Source organism: Vanacampus margaritifer, chromosome 20, assembly GCF_051991255.1.
Source record: "Vanacampus margaritifer isolate UIUO_Vmar chromosome 20, RoL_Vmar_1.0, whole genome shotgun sequence".
NCBI lineage: Eukaryota > Metazoa > Chordata > Actinopteri > Syngnathiformes > Syngnathidae > Vanacampus > Vanacampus margaritifer.
In genome coordinates, this window is record NC_135451.1 from 15,634,448 (window position 1) to 15,651,828 (window position 17,381).

The 17,381-nt window shown below is 42.4% G+C and overlaps 1 protein-coding gene across 4 annotated transcripts in view; it reads left to right on the forward strand.

Moving 5' to 3' along the window:
* The window catches only part of asap1b (ArfGAP with SH3 domain, ankyrin repeat and PH domain 1b), a 39,295-nt gene extending 24,133 nt beyond the window's left edge, over window positions 1-15,162 (forward strand). Inside the window, exons 12-29 of one of the 4 annotated variants that reach the window (XM_077554580.1) lie at window positions 1,209-1,296; window positions 1,387-1,435; window positions 4,112-4,278; window positions 5,207-5,340; window positions 5,903-5,994; window positions 6,057-6,243; window positions 6,397-6,482; window positions 7,480-7,595; window positions 7,687-7,754; window positions 7,978-8,085; window positions 8,165-8,393; window positions 10,132-10,200; window positions 11,308-11,475; window positions 11,825-11,903; window positions 12,233-12,297; window positions 12,372-12,910; window positions 14,513-14,635; window positions 14,765-15,162. In XM_077554580.1, the coding sequence (XP_077410706.1) occupies window positions 1,209-1,296; window positions 1,387-1,435; window positions 4,112-4,278; window positions 5,207-5,340; window positions 5,903-5,994; window positions 6,057-6,243; window positions 6,397-6,482; window positions 7,480-7,595; window positions 7,687-7,754; window positions 7,978-8,085; window positions 8,165-8,393; window positions 10,132-10,200; window positions 11,308-11,475; window positions 11,825-11,903; window positions 12,233-12,297; window positions 12,372-12,910; window positions 14,513-14,635; window positions 14,765-14,839 (2,442 nt within the window). In that variant the 3' untranslated portion in view covers window positions 14,840-15,162. The remainder of the gene's footprint in view (window positions 1-1,208; window positions 1,297-1,386; window positions 1,436-4,111; window positions 4,279-5,206; window positions 5,341-5,902; window positions 5,995-6,056; window positions 6,244-6,396; window positions 6,483-7,479; window positions 7,596-7,686; window positions 7,755-7,977; window positions 8,086-8,164; window positions 8,394-10,131; window positions 10,201-11,307; window positions 11,476-11,824; window positions 11,904-12,232; window positions 12,298-12,371; window positions 12,911-14,512; window positions 14,636-14,764) is intronic. The other 3 variants (XM_077554582.1, XM_077554581.1, XM_077554583.1) reach the window with 3 other exon arrangements.
* The last annotated feature ends 2,219 nt before the right edge of the window (window positions 15,163-17,381 follow it).

The following is a 17,381-nucleotide window of genomic DNA, read 5'->3' on the forward strand; positions in this document are numbered from 1 at the left end:
CTGGACGATGTTGGCAGCAATGTGACCTGACATTTTTTTGCCCTCATCTCTCGCACGCTCCAGTTAACTCATTCAAACGCTTCTTTGGGCTGAAATATAAAAGTCGCTTAACTTTTCATTAAATGGGACCTTTGATGCATTGTTTGTTGCAGCTTGAAGCAGTTTCCAGCGATCCCAACAACATGTCTGGGACACGCTATTGTCAACCTTAGAATTAGCACAAAAATATTACAAAAATACAAAATTCCCCTTGAGGAATCACAGTGAGTATAATAAACTCCCCCCAAAATATTAGAAACAAATACAAAACCATTAGATGAATAATACACAAATAATACAAATAAATAATGAAGTACTAATGACATGTCTGTGTTTGTCCAAATAAGAATTATGCCAAAAGATTAGAAACTAATGCAAAATATTGGGGTGGGCATAAAATATTTGAAGTAAAATACTCATATGACAGAAATAAATAAAAGAACATGATAAAAATATTAGATAACAAGCAGTTCCTGGTTGTCTTTACATGTTTGTGACAGGCCTTTTGTCAAAAATAATTAATGGAAATATTAGGAACATTTCACCCCCCCCAAAAAAAAAAATCCAAATATAAGAGTCATAAAATAATAAGACCAAAATACTACATAATAAACAGCACCCGGGTGTTTTAATTAAATGTCTTGGACTGGCTTTTGGGGGGGGAAAATTACAACAAAAATGTGAGCAAATAAGAAATAATTAAGAAAAAAAAATACACAAATATTGGGAGAGAAAAAATACAAAATAATATTACAGAAATATAAGATGAGGACATTTTTATTAAAATGATAAATATGTGAGGAAAAAGACATCATTTTAGGGGGGAAATGTCAGAGACATACAGCAAATAAGACAAATATATGAGCTAGTAAGCAGTTCCCATTTATCTTAATAAATGAAATGCGCCTGTTTGGAGGGGGCCGGGTCGTGGGTCATGCAAATGAGCCACTCATTTCACCGTGCCCACGAAAGCCGAATGTGGCGTTTATTGCCACGGCGACCAAGAGTGGAGCCCTGACTTCAGTGGGTTCGAATCGTGAGAGCAGTGATAAAGACAAGAAATAATTTTCACTGGCAAAGGCAGCACTTCTTCCACTACACCATGTGGCAAAATCCCGGCTGAATGACGGTGAGCAATGAATGTATTTTGACAATCTTTTTCCTTGCAGTCCAACAGGCAGCCGGTGAAGCTCAACCTCCTCACCTGCCAGGTCAAACCCAGTGGCGAGGACAGGAAGTGTTTTGATCTCATTTCTCGTAAGCGTGCGCGCCGCATCCCAAGTTGCACACATGAACGTTGTCAATACACCTTGTACGATTTTAATTTATCTGTGTATCCTGCTCCAGATAACCGCACGTATCATTTCCAAGCCGAGGATGAGCAAGAGTTTGTCATGTGAGTAATTCCTGAAAATGTCCACTTAAAAAAAAAAAATCTCAATTCTAGTGATTCGAGAGTCAGGAATGATGAATGATTGCAAAGGTGTCCATTCAACATTATCTACTCCCGAATCACTACAATTTAGAGGTGCAATATTTTTGTCGATTTTCTGTCTCATGTTACAGACCAGTGTAGCAGCTGAATCTCATAATCAGTTTATTTTAATTTTGAAAAAATATCCTGTTTTTGAATAAATGGATGGAAAGGAAAACATTTTTTATGAAAAACTGATTCATCAATTAATCAAAAGAAAAATCGTCATTTTTATCAATTGTTAAAATAATCTTTAGGTGCGGTCTAAACGGAGTTACCAAAATAGCAAGATTTCCCCAAATTAGGGCTTACTTGAAATGTGTAAAAACTCATAAAAAGAGATGACTTAAAAATCCACAATGTCATGAAAGTCTGTGAGCTTAACTCTTTGACTGCCAAAAACGTTAAATAATGTTTAGTAAAATCCTATGGAGGAGTGCCAAAGACGTTAAAAGACGTTTGTTTCAAAACAGAGGTGAAACTAACCATTTTCTATTGTTGATTACTCAAAAACGGAATAAGGTAGAAACAAACTTTTTTTTCTGATGAAAGGTGAGAGTCCAATCTTTCATTTGGTAGTATGTGTGTTTCCATAGTCCAAACACATAATTTTCTGTGGACCTTGAAAGATCAGTCAAAAGATCAGTCAAAATGCTTAAATCGGCTGGCACCCACGGCATCCCTTTTCTGAAAACGTCTGGCAGTCAAAGAGTTAATGCTAACATATAATGGAAAATGCCATAGATGGGTTCACAGATACTAGCATGAATGTTACACAGTAATTGTAAACAATTGCTGAACGGAGACTCAGCATTTTCTCAGCATGTTCTTCTTTTTCTTTTTGTTATTTCTACTTCTTCTTCCACTGACCGTCTTCCAGTAGTAGTTCCTTGTAAAGTCCAGTCCTAAATGATAAGCTTGAGTGTTGACTGTATCTTTGAGGCCTTCCTATTGGCGTTTTCCCTTACCTGACGCCTTTGGTGGATGCCGCGCTTGACGGCGTTCCTCTGGGATTGGTGCCGCTACGGCTAGCATTCCCTCGCCGTCACGCACATTGTCAGCAAAGCGGCGGCGTCTTGTGCAGCGTGTTTGATGAAATATTCAGTGTTCCCTAGCAGCGGCCAGCCCTCCCCGTCCCTCAATTAGCAGCGTGTTGTCAGTAGAGGCATGTTTTTTTTCCTTCTTTTTCCTTTCACTTCCCCGCACACACATCTCTTGCGGTGTTTGCGAGCAGATTGTGCCATGTCGGGAACGGCAGGACGCCATGTTTGAAAGGCAGGCGTGGTGTTTCCCATCTGTGCTCTAGAAAAGCCCCAGTGTGCCAATGGTCTTTTGTGTGTCTTAACCTCGTTTGTAATTGCAAAAAAAAAAATCTCCAGACTGCTTGTAGATTTTGGCTTCGTAATGAGAATAGTAACGAGTCCCACTGGCCACAAGATTAGGCACACCTACGCAAACATGCCATGATTCTGCATTTGCAACAAGAATGCTCACTTTTAGTATGAATGGGGAACAATTTGAACAAGACTTGAAAGGCTTAAATTGAGTTGAATTTGAATCAATGAATTTAAAAACAAGGCCTTAAAATGCCTTATAATCAATCTTTCAAAAGTCTTAAAAATGTTAACACCTACTGCATTAAGTATTTTATGATTGTAAATAGTCTCCAATCTGAATATGATTGGACCTTCTTCAAAAAGTAATTGACAAAAAAAATAAATTCTTGTGGTAACATAACGTGCATAAATTCACTTTTCTGTTTAATTGATTTATTTGGAGGTGTCTTTGTAATAGAAGGATTTTGTTTTGTTTTTCTCTAAGTAGTTTTATTTATTCTTATTTTCAATTTCTATTCTTGATTCATTTATTGGTTTCTTTTTAAAATGTATTTATCCCCATTATTTTTTGTATTCATTTGGTCTGCCCTCGCTATATGGCAGGCGATTTAGTACAGTTACTCAACTTCACGTCTGGTCAACTGAACAACTCTCCATTACTTATTAACTCTTTGACTGCCAGACGTTTTCAGAAACGGGTTGTCCCCAGTGCCAGCCGATTTTAAGCATTTTGACTGATCTTTCAAGCTCCATAGAAAATTATGTGTTTGGACTATGGAAACACACATTCTACCAAATGAAAGATTGGACTCTCATCTTTCATCAGAAAAAAAAGTTTGTTTCTACCTTATTCCGTTTTTCAGCAATCCACAATAGAAAATGGTTAGTTTCACCTCTGTTTTGAAACAAACGTCTTTTAACGTCTTTGGCACTCCCCCATAGGATTTTACTAAATGTTATTTAACGTTTTTGGCAGTCAAAGAGTTAAAAAATAGGATATTTTTTTAAATTGTCAGTGCAGAAAATACAAGCGCATTAGTTGATTATGGTTCAGTTCGTGGTCTGTATGTAACATGTCAGAAAATCGGCAAAAATATGTTTTTCCAAAATCAAAGCAAATGTTTGCAAATGTCTTTATTTTGATTGCCTGCTTCCATAGTGGATTACAGAAATTTGAGAATATTGACTGTTGAGAGACAGAAATTCCAAGGAATTTCAAATCAAACGATGAAAGTGACTAATCCGGCGCGTTGTCCCGCAGCTGGATCTCGGTGCTGACCAACAGCAAGGAGGAAGCCCTGAACATGGCCTTCCGCGGCGAGCAGAGCAGCGGCGGCGAGGACGGCCTGGAGGATCTCACCAAAGCCATCATCGAGGACGTGCTGCGCATGCCGGGCAACGAGCTGTGCTGCGACTGCGGCGCCGCAGGTGCACCCCCCCCCCCAAAAAAAAAACAACCTCTTATGCATTTCCAGACATATCCACCCCCCCCCTCGTAGTTACATCACATTGTTATATAAATCACACATGCAACTGAGAGAGGCCTGCTCGCATTGTTTCCATTTTGATTGTAATCCATCACTGCTGTTAAGTGCAGCTGGAATGAGAAGCGGCCGTCTCATCCAAATTGTTTGACCCCCGCACGCGGATTTCGTTAGCGCCGCAGCCGTTCATCATGCTCAACATGTGACCGCCGCCTCACATCTGGACATGGGCGCCTCCCTGCATTCGTGTGTGTGACTCACTGCTTTCGCTTTCTCTCTCTCTCGCTCTCTCTCGCTCTCGCTCTCTCTCTCGCTCTCTCTCGCTCTCTCTCTCTCTCTCTCTCTCCCTGTGCACACACCGCAAGATGAGCTCAAAAGAGCTGAGCTGTCCTTTTCAAATGTCCCACATTACATCAAAACATCAGGCGGCGCTGCCATTAAAGTCAGTCACTGCAGTGGAAAAAGGGTGGGGGGAGGGGGAAGGTTTAAAAATAAATACTTGAAAATTAGAGGTATAGCTTGATAGCAAAATCGCCAAATCTCCAGTGTTAAAAATATACACTGGTAAACACTGAGTAGTGTTACTCCGGCCTTGGATTGCCCTCAGGGTCGGGAGACGAACATTCGACCTCCGAGCCATCTAACACCGACAGATTTGCCGTGTAGAACCGCTTTTGAAGAAATGCAGATTATATGTATCAAAAGTACTACTGGTATCGGTATCAGTTGAGTTCCACATCTGTCTTGTGCGAGAATCCTCCTTCGGTCGTTAGGCATCACCACGGCGACCGTCAAGTGCATTTGAAGCAGCCGACGCACGGCGGCGCGCTTATGTTGACGTGCTGACATGTTGACGTGTCGCTGGCTTGTAGATCCAAAATGGCTGTCCACCAACCTGGGCATCCTGACGTGCATCGAGTGCTCGGGCATCCACCGAGAGATGGGCGTGCACATCTCCCGCATCCAGTCCATGGAGCTCGACAAACTGGGGACCTCGGAACTCTTGGTAGGCGGCGGCGACGCGGATGACACGTTAAAAAGTCCAAGCTGATTGTATGATGTCATGTCAATATGCGATTGGCTTAGCAAAAAAATGCTTGCAATATCTCAATTTTTTTTAAAGTAAAGACGATTTGCAATTTTGGTATTAGAGCAAGGAACGTGAACACATTTTTTTTTGAGGGCCACAAAAAAAGAAACTAAAATAAAAGCTATATATTAACTATATATATTTTTTGAAAAATAAATTTTAAATATAGAAATAGATTTACTTTTAATTTATTGTTTTTTTCAATTGATAAATATTATATAACTAAATTAATCATTAGTTCGGAAAAATGTGGAATATTCTGTCTGCGCTCAAGTTCCCAAAAATGGATTCCAGAAATTGTTTTCAGTCAAATACATAATGATAACACTTAATAAATAATAAATACAATAATAAATAAAAATAAAAAGTAAATAATGATAATAATAATAAAAACAAATGTGTGGTTTTCTTCTGTAGCAGCATTTCAAAATGTCTTTTCTCTTCAACTTCAATGTGAACTTGTTTTTTTCTTTTTCAGCTGGCCAAGAACATCGGGAACAGCAGTTTCAACGAGATCATGGAGGGCAACCTGCCGTGCCCTTCGCCCAAGCCCGGCCCCTCCAGCGACATGTGAGTACACCAAGGAAGACGTCACTGTAGCCACCGCCAACGTTTTTTGCCGCCTCCGCCAGGACGGTGAGGAAGGAGTTCATCAACGCCAAGTACGTGGACCACAAGTACGCCCGCAAGACGTGCTCGTCGGCGGCGGCCAAGATGGTGGAGCTGTACGAGGCGGTGCGCGCCCGCGACCTGCTGGCCCTCGTGCAGGTCTACGCCGAGGGCGTGGAGCTCATGGAGCCTCTGCCCGAGGCAGGCCCGGTTAGTACCGGCGCCGTCTTTGGGAAAAAAAAATCTAAAAAATTCTTCGTCTTTCCTGACGCCATTCATCCCATTTCAAGTGAAATTTCCAGCCAGCAACATTTATTTTATTTTACGAGCCATTTTGTCCACTGTTGCCCCACCCCCCTGCAGGAAACCGGAGAGACGGCGCTGCACTACTCGGTCCGGACGGCCGACCAGACCTCGCTGCACCTGGTGGACTTCCTGGTGCAAAACAGGTAAAACTTCTTGTGGATGTGGAGGGAAAAAAGTGACGTTACAAAGTAGCGATTGGCCGTCTGTGTGGACGAGGCGGCCGATCCGAGCGTCACTGCGGTTCCCACCAGGCAAGAGAGAAGCGGGTCAAGCGGCGATGTAATCCAATCTCTTCGCAGCCTTACCACATCACATGCCAACGCGGCGTTTTATTTTGCCGCGTTTCAACCAGCAAGGGCTGGAACCACATCAAATCACAATATCACCCTCTTGCAATTACAGCTTGAAAATACAGGGTGTTTCATCAAATGTGATATTTCAGATGTAAATATGACAGAAACTACATGAAACTAAACAGGCTTAACATTTTACAATATGAGATTTATTTCTCCAAATTTGATCGAAAATTTCAAAGATATGTGGATTTCTTAGCCTGATATATTACAGAGGCCTTGACCGTCGGTGAAATAGTGAAAATCAGCATACAATTACATTTGGAAGAAAAAAAAAGAAAGAAAAATAAACCCAACAATTCTTGAATAAGTGGGGATATAATACCAAAAACAAACATTGGTTCCACCCCGAAAAAAGGCAAAAAAACTTTTAATAAATATAATTTTTTAAATCCTCAACTAGGTGAATTCACGTGTCCCGAACCACAAGTATGATGGGATGCACTCTTATTTTGAAATATTTGGATTACATCAATTTTTGGTGCAAGAACGAACCTTTACCATGTTAAGTTAAAATAAATAAATAGCTCAGCTCGGCTGCATGTCTTATTCAAGATGCTTATTTTTCATATGTACAGCAAAAAGACGATCGATCGCAATGAGGACTGAAATTCTTACGACGTTGCTCTCCCTATCAGAGCCAAAATAACCACGTTTGAAAATGATTTCGTGTTGGCTGCCGATTATTCAATTCAGTCAATTCCTAGTTTTTGTCTTTTAGCGTCATTTGGGCTGTGGAAGTCGTCTCAACTGGCTGACCGAGTGATTTTGTGTTTTTACGTTGCAGTGGCAATCTGGACAAGCAGACGGAGTGGGGCAACACGGCCCTCCATTACTGCTGCATGTACGAGAAGCCCGAGTGCCTCAAGCTGCTCCTCAGGGGCAAACCAGCCACCGACATCAGTGAGTGCGCCTCCTCCCCCTCCCCCCCCAGGTCCGAGCTCATGCGTAGCCTCGCGTAACTAACCGTCGGTCGCCATGTCCCCCCCCTCAGCCAATCAGAACGGGGAGACGGCGCTGGACGTTGCCAGGCGACTGAGGAACGCTTCGTGCGAGGAGGCGGTGAGTGTTTGCACATTCGTTGGAGGCCTTACAAAAGGAGTTTCACTTAGGGGGGGGGGGGGGTATTTACTATCAATGGAAATACTTAAATGGAAAAAAAAAGTTCTCCATTCTAATACATTTTTACTCTGTCCAAATGGAGGCCCATCCGGATTGTGGTCGTTATTTGTCTTCCTTGGCGGAGGTCTTGCTGCCATTGAACGGTGATTGCTTTGTTTGTCAGCTGGTGCAGGCGGCCGAGGGTAAATTCAACCCTCACATCCACGTGGAGTACGAGTGGAGCCTCCGGCTGGAGGAGATGGACGAGAGCGACGACGACCTGGACGACAAGGTGCCGGCGGCGCCGTTCGCTTTGCGTCCGACGCTCGAGCGCCTTTGACGCCGTCTCGTCTCCGCGTGTCGCCCCGCAGCCCAGTCCCATCAAGAAGGACCGGTCGCCGCGCCCGCAGAGCTTCTGCCACTCGTCCAGCCTGTCGCCGCACGACAAGCTGTCGCTGCCGGGCTTCATCAGCCAGCGCGACAAGCAGCAGCGGCTGTCCTACAGCGCCTTCACCAACCAGATGTACAGCGCCTCCACCGACCTCACGTCCTCGCCCGTGGCCGACGGCCCGCCGCTGCCGCCGAGGAGCCTGGGCAAAGGTTCGCGTCGCCGTCGCCGCTGCCGCTCATATCAAGTCATTTGCACTTTTTTTTCTTCTCCCCGACACAAAATGTAAACTTCTCATTACTAACGTGACGGCCAGCTTTTGTGTTCAGAATAATAGCAGTGGTTTGACCGGTTGGAGAGTGGAATTGGTAGACTGTAGATTGTGTCGACTGAATCCGCAGGTGTTTTAAGTGGCGACGGCCGTCAGGTAGATGGAAATATCAAGGTTTCTTCATTAGTTAGCATCATTTTTCTCTGGCAGGTTAGCTGGCATGAAAGCCACCACAGCCGTTGATGGAGAAAGAAAACCGTCCTCCAACGTGTGCCAAGTGACAGACATCAATTGAGGACATGGAAATGTTAGCTAAGCTAGGCTAGATTACTTAGATCAATTAGTTAACATCTATGGGTGAAGAATAGACAATTGTGAAGCTGTGAGAAGACAGAAAAGCAATCGGAGGCAGCCGACTGTATAACCCTTTCGAAGCACACTGCTACTCTTCTGAACACATAATTGTGCAGTACTGCACCTCAAATTCCACTTTTAGGAGTCCTCCCTACCACAGGGGGGCGCCATTGATGTTGTTGAACCCTTGAACAGCCATAACTTGAGTTGTCATTGAATTCATTTGGAAAATCTTGTTTTTCCTCAAATCAAACGGTGAACTTTCACTTGTTTCGCATCACAATCAGGATCGTATGCAAATAATTTAAGAACAAACATAAATAGGAAATGAACCCCTGCAAAAATATATATTTTTTAAATGTAGGTTCTCACAAAAAAAAAAAAGGTCACATAATTTTCTGCAATTAAAATTGTGGATTTTCTGGGGAAATCGACCTTTTGAACTGAAGGTCATTAATATTTGTAGAATTTAGACAACAGTACGAAATATTAATTAAAAAATTGTGGGGGAAACAATTCATTTTCTGTTGTCCTAAAGTAATATTTTGCAGTTAAAATTTCAGGAATTTCACGGACAGATAAATCTATTCAAGGGCGCTCATGCTAAAAGAAAAAAAAAATCTATAAAAATTAGTGGTGTTTGATACCACTTTTTTTTCCAGACTGATACCAGTTTGAGTACTCAACCCTTGATTGGTCACCGGTGCCAAATACCGATGTCACTAGTTCTTTTTATAGATAAAATTTCCCCCCCAAAAAAACAATGACAGATCATTTTAAAGAAAGACTCATTTATCCCAATATGGCGTTTTCCCTTAAAATTGCATGAAATGAATGGCTAATTCTATTCTTCTAATTCCTGATCATAAAATGACCACAAGAGGGGTATCGGCCGCTGTCGCAAGTACAGATAACTTGAAATAAAGCCTGATTTCAGCCCGATGCCGATACCTGGTGTTGATACTCGCCCGTACGGCCCTATTGAAAATACTTGGAAATTCAATTTCAACGCCGGGCAATTTGTACAGTGAGGCTTAAATGAAAGTTCGAGCCGAAGCGATGGAAACAAGTGTTGGCGTTTGCCGTTTGTTTGGAGTGTCAAATAAGCGTAGCAGCAGCGGAAGCGCGCTGCCGAGTGAGCGGGCGTCTCGTTGCTTTATTTTGTGGCGTGCGTGTAGAGGAGCAGCTCCTTGCTCTTGCTTTTGAGTCCCCCACCAAAAAAAAAAAAGAGAAAATCATGCAGAGTTGCTCTCCCACGCGCCTCCTCCTCATCTCGCTCTCTTTTTTCTTTGTCTTCTTTTCCCCCTCCTTTTTGATTCTTTCAGCTCCACACTTGGCATTCCTCGGCTCTCATTCGCACTACGCCACACTGGCTGGCACTCGACCATACATCCGTGAATATTTGACTTCATTTGACTTCGACCCGCTCGCCCTCACCCGCCCGTCGCCCTCACGCGGGCGACCCGCCGTTTTGGCCGCGTTTGCAGCTCGCCCAGCAAAAAAGGCCAGCGGCCGAAAAAAGGAGATGATCAGATTGGAGCTTTTTCCTTGAGCTGTAAACGCGAGCCACGGCCGGTCGCTCTCGCTGGCTGAGCTCTCTGGTAGCCGCTTTCTTCCCACAAAAAAAGCCAAACCTCATGCACAAACGATACTAATAAGAATAATACTTTCATGATGATGATGACTTACATTTGCAGTGGAACTCCTACAAGCTCAAAGACAATTTTTTAGCCACTGGAAAGTCACCTTTATTCGTTCTACACTGCACTCAACAATTTTTTCAACAACTCAGCCGACTTCACGTGCAGCAGCAGTTTGCCAAATTGGAAATATTTCATCAAACGCCCAGCTCAAGTTTACTCGTGAACTCAACTGAAAACAAAAGACAGTTTCACCTTGTATGGTTAAAACAAGCAAACTTATGTGGACTTAAGAATGGCCCACTAGCTTAATGCTAATATGAATGGAAAATGCCATTGACATGCTTACAGTTGCTTCTCAACTTAGGGTAGCAAGTTTTTATTTTTTTTTATTTTTAGTGTAATTGCACATCCACGACAGTAGGTGGCAGTGGCGCTCTCATTGTCATAGAGTGTCAAAAAGGTATACTTATAAGCATTTTATAAACAAATTAGAATATTTATAGCCGTGGGGGGATGTGAAACAAAATAGTCACAATTTCACAACCCTTTAAGCAATGGATACATGAAGAGAAATCATTTAAATGTGAAATTTATCACGTTACAATATGAAACTTATCTAGTTATAAATGTATCAACTTTTACCGTGAACTTGCTGACGCTTCCGGCAAAATGCTGGTGAGGTATAACGCTTCCGCTCTATCCTCTGAGACAAAACCAACTACTTGCGTATTTCTCTGCTGCTCCTCTTCCTCATGATTTTCATCTCCTCCTTGAACTTGTGACCTGGGGGGGGGGAGGGGCTACTAGATGTGCTGGTATGCCGGTGCTGACGTATTGTGTGTATTATCGCTCCCCCAGCTGCTCCGGCCGCCGCCAACTCTACACTCACGGCGGGAGGCAGCGCCACCCTGTCCAAGAAGAGGCCGCCGCCCCCGCCGCCCGGCCACAAACGCACCCTGTCCGACCCGCCCGGCCCGCTCTGTCACGGCAGAGGGGGCCCGTACGGGGGGGAGACGCAAGCACACGGTACCCAATAGGACCACACCTTGACACTGCGCCCTAACAAATACGCTTCGTTCCACGCTCGGGACGCAAAACATCTCAAATTGGTTTCCCTTTTGACAGGAATGCAAGTAGAGTAAGTAGAATGCTAATGCTAACGAGACGTGAATGTGAATCGCGAGCGGCCACCGTGACGTCTCTGGGTGCACGGAAAGCTCAGCCAGATACCCCTCCCCCCTCCATCCCTTGGTTCTGTTTGGTCATCCCGGCACGTTGACCGACTTGATGTTTGTGTGAGCCGAAGGGCGAGCGTGCGGCGGGCATGTGTAACGCGTGTGTCGTGTGTTTGTGGCCGCGCTTGGCGACGCTCTAGGAAGCGACTCCACGCCGCCTCCCGTCAACAAGATGTCGCCCGTCTCCAACAAGTTTGAGGGCATCCCGCAGCAGCAGAGGTACGATGCACACTTTCACATTCATTCGTTTTTGTGTCTGATTAGGGTTTGAAGTCAAAGTTAGGCTTTCAGATTAGGGTTTCAAGCCAGACTTTCAGTTGTCAATGAATGTTTGACATCTGACTTGGTTTGTAGTTAGTGTTTTGAGATCATCAGCATCAGCTTTCTAACAGGTTAGGGTTTCCAGTCAGGGTATTTGGGTATCAAATTCTCGTTTAGTGTCTGGCTTATGGTTTGCAGCGTTTAGGTGTACCTAATGAACTGTCCGATGAGTGTTACTGAAGCTTTGATTGTAACTTGTAATAATAAATAAAAAACAAACCTTGCAGTACGACTTCAAGCAACACAAAGTCCACACTTGGTCCAAGGGTTCTTCCCAAACTACCTCAGAAAGGTGCGCTTTATTATTATTATTATTAACATCATGACTACTATTTTTAGTATTACTGACTGTGTGTGTGTGTAAAGTGGCGTTGCGCAAGATCGACACCATCCACCACCCCTCCGTGGACAAAGCCGGCCTCCCCCCTGAGATCTTCCAAAAGTCCCCACCGGGGACAGACACCCCCCAGAAGGCAGCAGCCCCGGAGCGGCCACAGCCCGCCGACCCGCCACCCAAGCCGCAACCGGCCGAGCTGCCGCCCAAGCCCGGGGAACTCCCGCCCAAGCCGCAGCTCTCCGACCTGCCGCCCAAGCCGCAGCTGGGCGACCTGCCGCCCAAACCGCAGCTCAAGGACCTGCCGCCCAAGCCCCACTTGGCGGACGCGCCGCCCAGGCCGGGGGCGAGCGAGGCGTCCCCGCGCCCGCCGGGGGACTCGCTGGCCAGGCCCCAGACGCAGCCACCGCCGCCGCCACAGCCGCAGCCGCCGGACTCACCGTCACCCGATCGGCCGACCATGCCGCCGCCGCCGCCACCGCTGCAGCAGCAGCAGGGCGTTGACGATGCCGAGGGGACCTCACCCGGGACCTCTGAGACCCCCGTGCCCCTGCCCAGGAAGATCAACGCGGTACGTATCCTATCATCACATCATGATTCCGTTTATTTAGACTTCTGTAAATGTATATTTTTAAAAAAATATATTATTATTATATAAATTTATAAAAAAAATGAATTTTTGCAACATTATAAAGTACCAAATTTACGTTTTTTTTTTTTTTGCAACATTATAAAGTAGCAAATTTACGATTTTTTTTGCATCATTATAAAGTGGCAAATTTGTGAGAAAAGAAACTCACACAAATTACAAGAAAAAAACCTTGAATTTTTGCAACATTATAAAGTAGCAAATTTACAACAAAAAAATTTAATGTTTGCAACGTTATAAAGTGGCAATTTTGTGAGAAAAAAACTCACAAATTTTCGAGAAAAAACGTGAATTTTTGCAACATTATAAAGTAGCAAATTTACATTTTTTTGCAACATTATAAAGTGGCAAAAAAAAAAAATAAAGTGGCAAATTTGTGAGAAAAAAAACTCACAAATTTACAAGAAAAAAAATTTAATTTTTGCAACATTATAAAGTAGCAAATTTACGACAAAAAACTTGGAATTTTTGCAACGTCATTAAGTGGCAATTTTGTGAGAGAAAAACTCACAAATTTTCGAGAAAAAACTTGAATTTTTGCAACATTATAAAGTAGCAAATTTACATTTTTTTGCAACATTATAAAGTGGCAAATTTGTGAGAAAAAAACTCACAAATTTACAAGAAAAAAAACTAGAATTTTTGCAACATTATAAAGTTAGCAAATTTACGACAAAAAACTTGAATTTTTGCAACGTCATTAAGTGGCAATTTTGTGAGAGAAAAACTCACAAATTTTCGAGAAAAAAATTGAATTTTTGCAACATTATAAAGTAGCAAATTTACATTTTTTTTGCAACATTATAAAGTGGCAAATTTGTGAGAGAGAAAAACTCACTAATTTACAAGAAAAAAAACTTGAATTTTTGCAACATTATAAAGTAGCAAATTTACGACAAAAAACTTGAATTTTTGCAACGTTATAAAGTGGCAATTTTGTGAGCGAAAAACTCAAATTTTCGAGAAAAAACTTGAATTTTTGCAACATTATAAAGTAGCAAATTTACATTTTTTTGCAACATTATAAAGTAGCAAATTTACTTGTTTTTTGCAACATTATAAAGTGGCAAATTTGTGAGAAAAAAAACTCACAAATTTACAAGAAAAAAAATTGAATTTTTGCAACATTATAAAGTAGCAAATTTTCGAGAAAAAAATAGAATTTTTGCAACATTATAAAGTAGCAAATTTACAAAAAAAAAATTTTTTTTTGCAACATTATAAAAACTCACAAATTTTCTAGAAAAAAACTTGAATTTTTGCAACATTAGAACATGGCGGGGGGCAGCTAAAACCTGGCGGTCCACCAGGCACATAAAGCACTAGCGGAAACCGTGAAGTAAATAAAATTCACATCTTGGTTAATTTTTCCAAAATACTGTTAGACCCGCCCCCGGATAATTGGTAGAAAATGGATGGATGTTAGAAATGGAACATGAAAAAGTGAAGTCCTGCAAATGCTTCCTACGCCGTTTTCCCCTGCCGGTCATCCTCAAACCTGGCACTTGCGCGTTTGTGTTCCAGGGGAAGAGCAAGGCGCGGCGCGTGAAGACCATCTACGACTGCCAGGCCGACAACGACGACGAGCTGACGTTCGTGGAGGGCGAGGTCATCGTGGTGACGGGCGAGGAGGACCAGGAGTGGTGGGTGAGTCTGCGCCCAGGCGGCCTTGCGCATTCCAAGTTTCACGCTTTTAATCCCGGGGGTTAGGCTTTCCGATTGAGGGTTCGGGTACAAAGCGGGCCATAGGCTGACGTGCGTGTTTCGTCCTTGCAGATCGGTCACATCGATGGCGAGCCAGAGCGGAAGGGCGTCTTCCCCATGTCCTTCGTGCACATCCTCAGCGACTGACCGCAAGCCAACCTCGCCAAACCTTTGCACTACCACAAAAACACACACAAGCAAAAGTCAAAAGGGCGGGAAAGGCTCGTCCGTGCTGTACAAAGAATGTGCGTAACCCCCCCATGCGATAGTACCTTCAAGCCCCCCCCCCCCACCGATATTATAAAGCGGCAACCTCCCAGCACTTAGCTATCTGTTCACGCTATGTGTATATACGTTTGTAAATAGATCGATCGGTGTGTCCGCTGTACATACATGTTTTACTGTACAAACAAACAAACAAAAAACATGCTATGGCACATTTGATCGGAATTTGCGTCCCCCCCCCCAAACCCCCAAATCCCCCCCCCCCCCCTTCCTCCCGGCTTGCTGTGTGTTTACGCATCTTGTTTTATGGTAGACAGCGTTTTGCTGCCGCACCACCAAAAACAAAAAGTTCAGTATCACGTTATGTGATCAAATCCAAATGAGGAAGTTCATGTTTGAATGTTTGAAATTTCACGGTTTCATTAGTAGATGTTAAAGTTCAAGTTATGAAGTGAGAAGTTCAGTTTCGCAAAATTGATCCCAAACTTTGAACCAAAATGTTACAGCTTTCTTCTGTACAGAAGAGGATTAGGACCAGTGAAGAAAAAAAAAAAAGGTTGGCAGGATTCTGACTTTATTCTCAAAATTCCGACTTTAAAGTGAGAATTCTGACTTTAAAGTCAGGATTTTTAGAATAATCTCAAAATTCTGACTTAAAAGTGAGAATTCTGACTTTAAAGTCAGGATTTTTAGAATAATCTCAAAATTCTGATTTAAAAGTGAGAATTCTGACTTTAAAGTCAGGATTTTTAGAATAATCTCAAAATTCTGACTTAAAAGTGAGAATTCTGACTTTAAAGTCAGGATTTTTAGAATAATCTCAAAATTCTGATTTAAAAGTGAGAATTCTGACTTTAAAATCAGGATTTTTAGAATAATCTCAAAATTCTGATTTAAAAATGAGAATTCTGATTTTAAAATCAGGATTTTTAGAATAATCTCAAAATACTGATTTAAAAGTGAGAATTCGGACTTTAAAGTCAGAATTTTTAGAATAATCTTAAAATTCTCACTTTATTTAAAGGGAGAATTCTGAGATTAAAGAAGGAATTCTCACTTAAAATTCAGAATTCTGAGATTAAAGTCAGAATTCTCACTTAAAATTCAGAATTCTGAGATTAAAGTCACAATTCTGATTTTAAAGTCAGAATTATGAGATTAAAGTCAGAATTCTCACTTCAAAGTCAGTTTAAAGTGATTTCATTTAAATTTATCCCGTTACAATGTGAGTGGTCGTTTTTGTTTTTAGTCAACAAACGGAACTGAAAGTTCACTTTCACCAAATTGGCCCCGTTACAATGTGAGTGGTCTTTTATTTGATTTTTTGGTCTGGTGTGGCAACAGTCCGCTCGCGTCCCAACGTGCTGCCGCCCGTGTTGACTTGACCTCCCTCAGCCTCGTGCACGACTGGAACACTCGCCCGCCTCGCGGTCTGAAGAGACTTGAGAGAGAGGACGCAACTCCCAAGCCACTATTATCATTATTAGTATTATTGTTATTAAGAAGCAGTATTTAACGAAACAAAAAAAAAAAAAAAACGTCATGTCAGCAATAAAGTGTTGTCATTTTCCCCAACTTGTGTTGACGGCGTCGTAAAGCGAAAAGACGACCAGCTTTTTTTGGATGGGAAGCTGGTCAGGCGCTCGTCCGTGAGGAGGAGAAGCTGAGAGATGGTTGTGATGTTGTCGCCTGCTCCTCACTCACGTGCAGTTTGTCCCGTTGTTCAGGAAACAAAAAAAAAAAACAAAAAAAAATCCATCGTATCATTAAAGTGCTGTACTTCAAATCTCTCAATTTTTACTCCATTTCTGCACTTGGTTTTACTTTGACATTTTTTTTTTTCCCACACAGCTCAGCACCCCAAAATATACCAAAAATAAACTGGCCCACATTTCAAACACACAAGCTGCACAGTGGAAACAAATGACGCTGCCTTGAGATACAACTTGAATTTGTTCTTGGACCACGCTTGTGACACAAAACATTTCAATCAACTTTTGCACATTGAAAAGATTTCAAATAGCATTCTATCATTTTTGGGGGGGTCAATCTTTATTGAAATGTTGCTATACACAATTGGCATATAACAAAATGCATAAACGTCAATGATGTGAAAAACTCGATATTGTACCGGTACGTTGTAAAAAAATAGACCGTAATGACAATCGAAGAGGGGTTCTTAACCTTTATTGAAAAAAATTCAGTTTTTTTTTTTTCAAATTCAGGAAATAGGGTTTACTGGTGATGAAAAGGGAAAGTACGGTTGCCTTTTCGTGGAATTTGGCAGTCTTCAATTCAGAAAGTGTGTTCTTGTATTCCCCATCTTCCTGCAGCTTAAGGGTGTTTTCCTTTAGCATTGCTAGCTATCTAGTTGTGCTGGACTACAATTGCTCAACTTGGCATCGCAAATCACGCAGTTACTCAACTCTGTTTTCTAGAGCATTTTAAAACCATCTCAAGATGG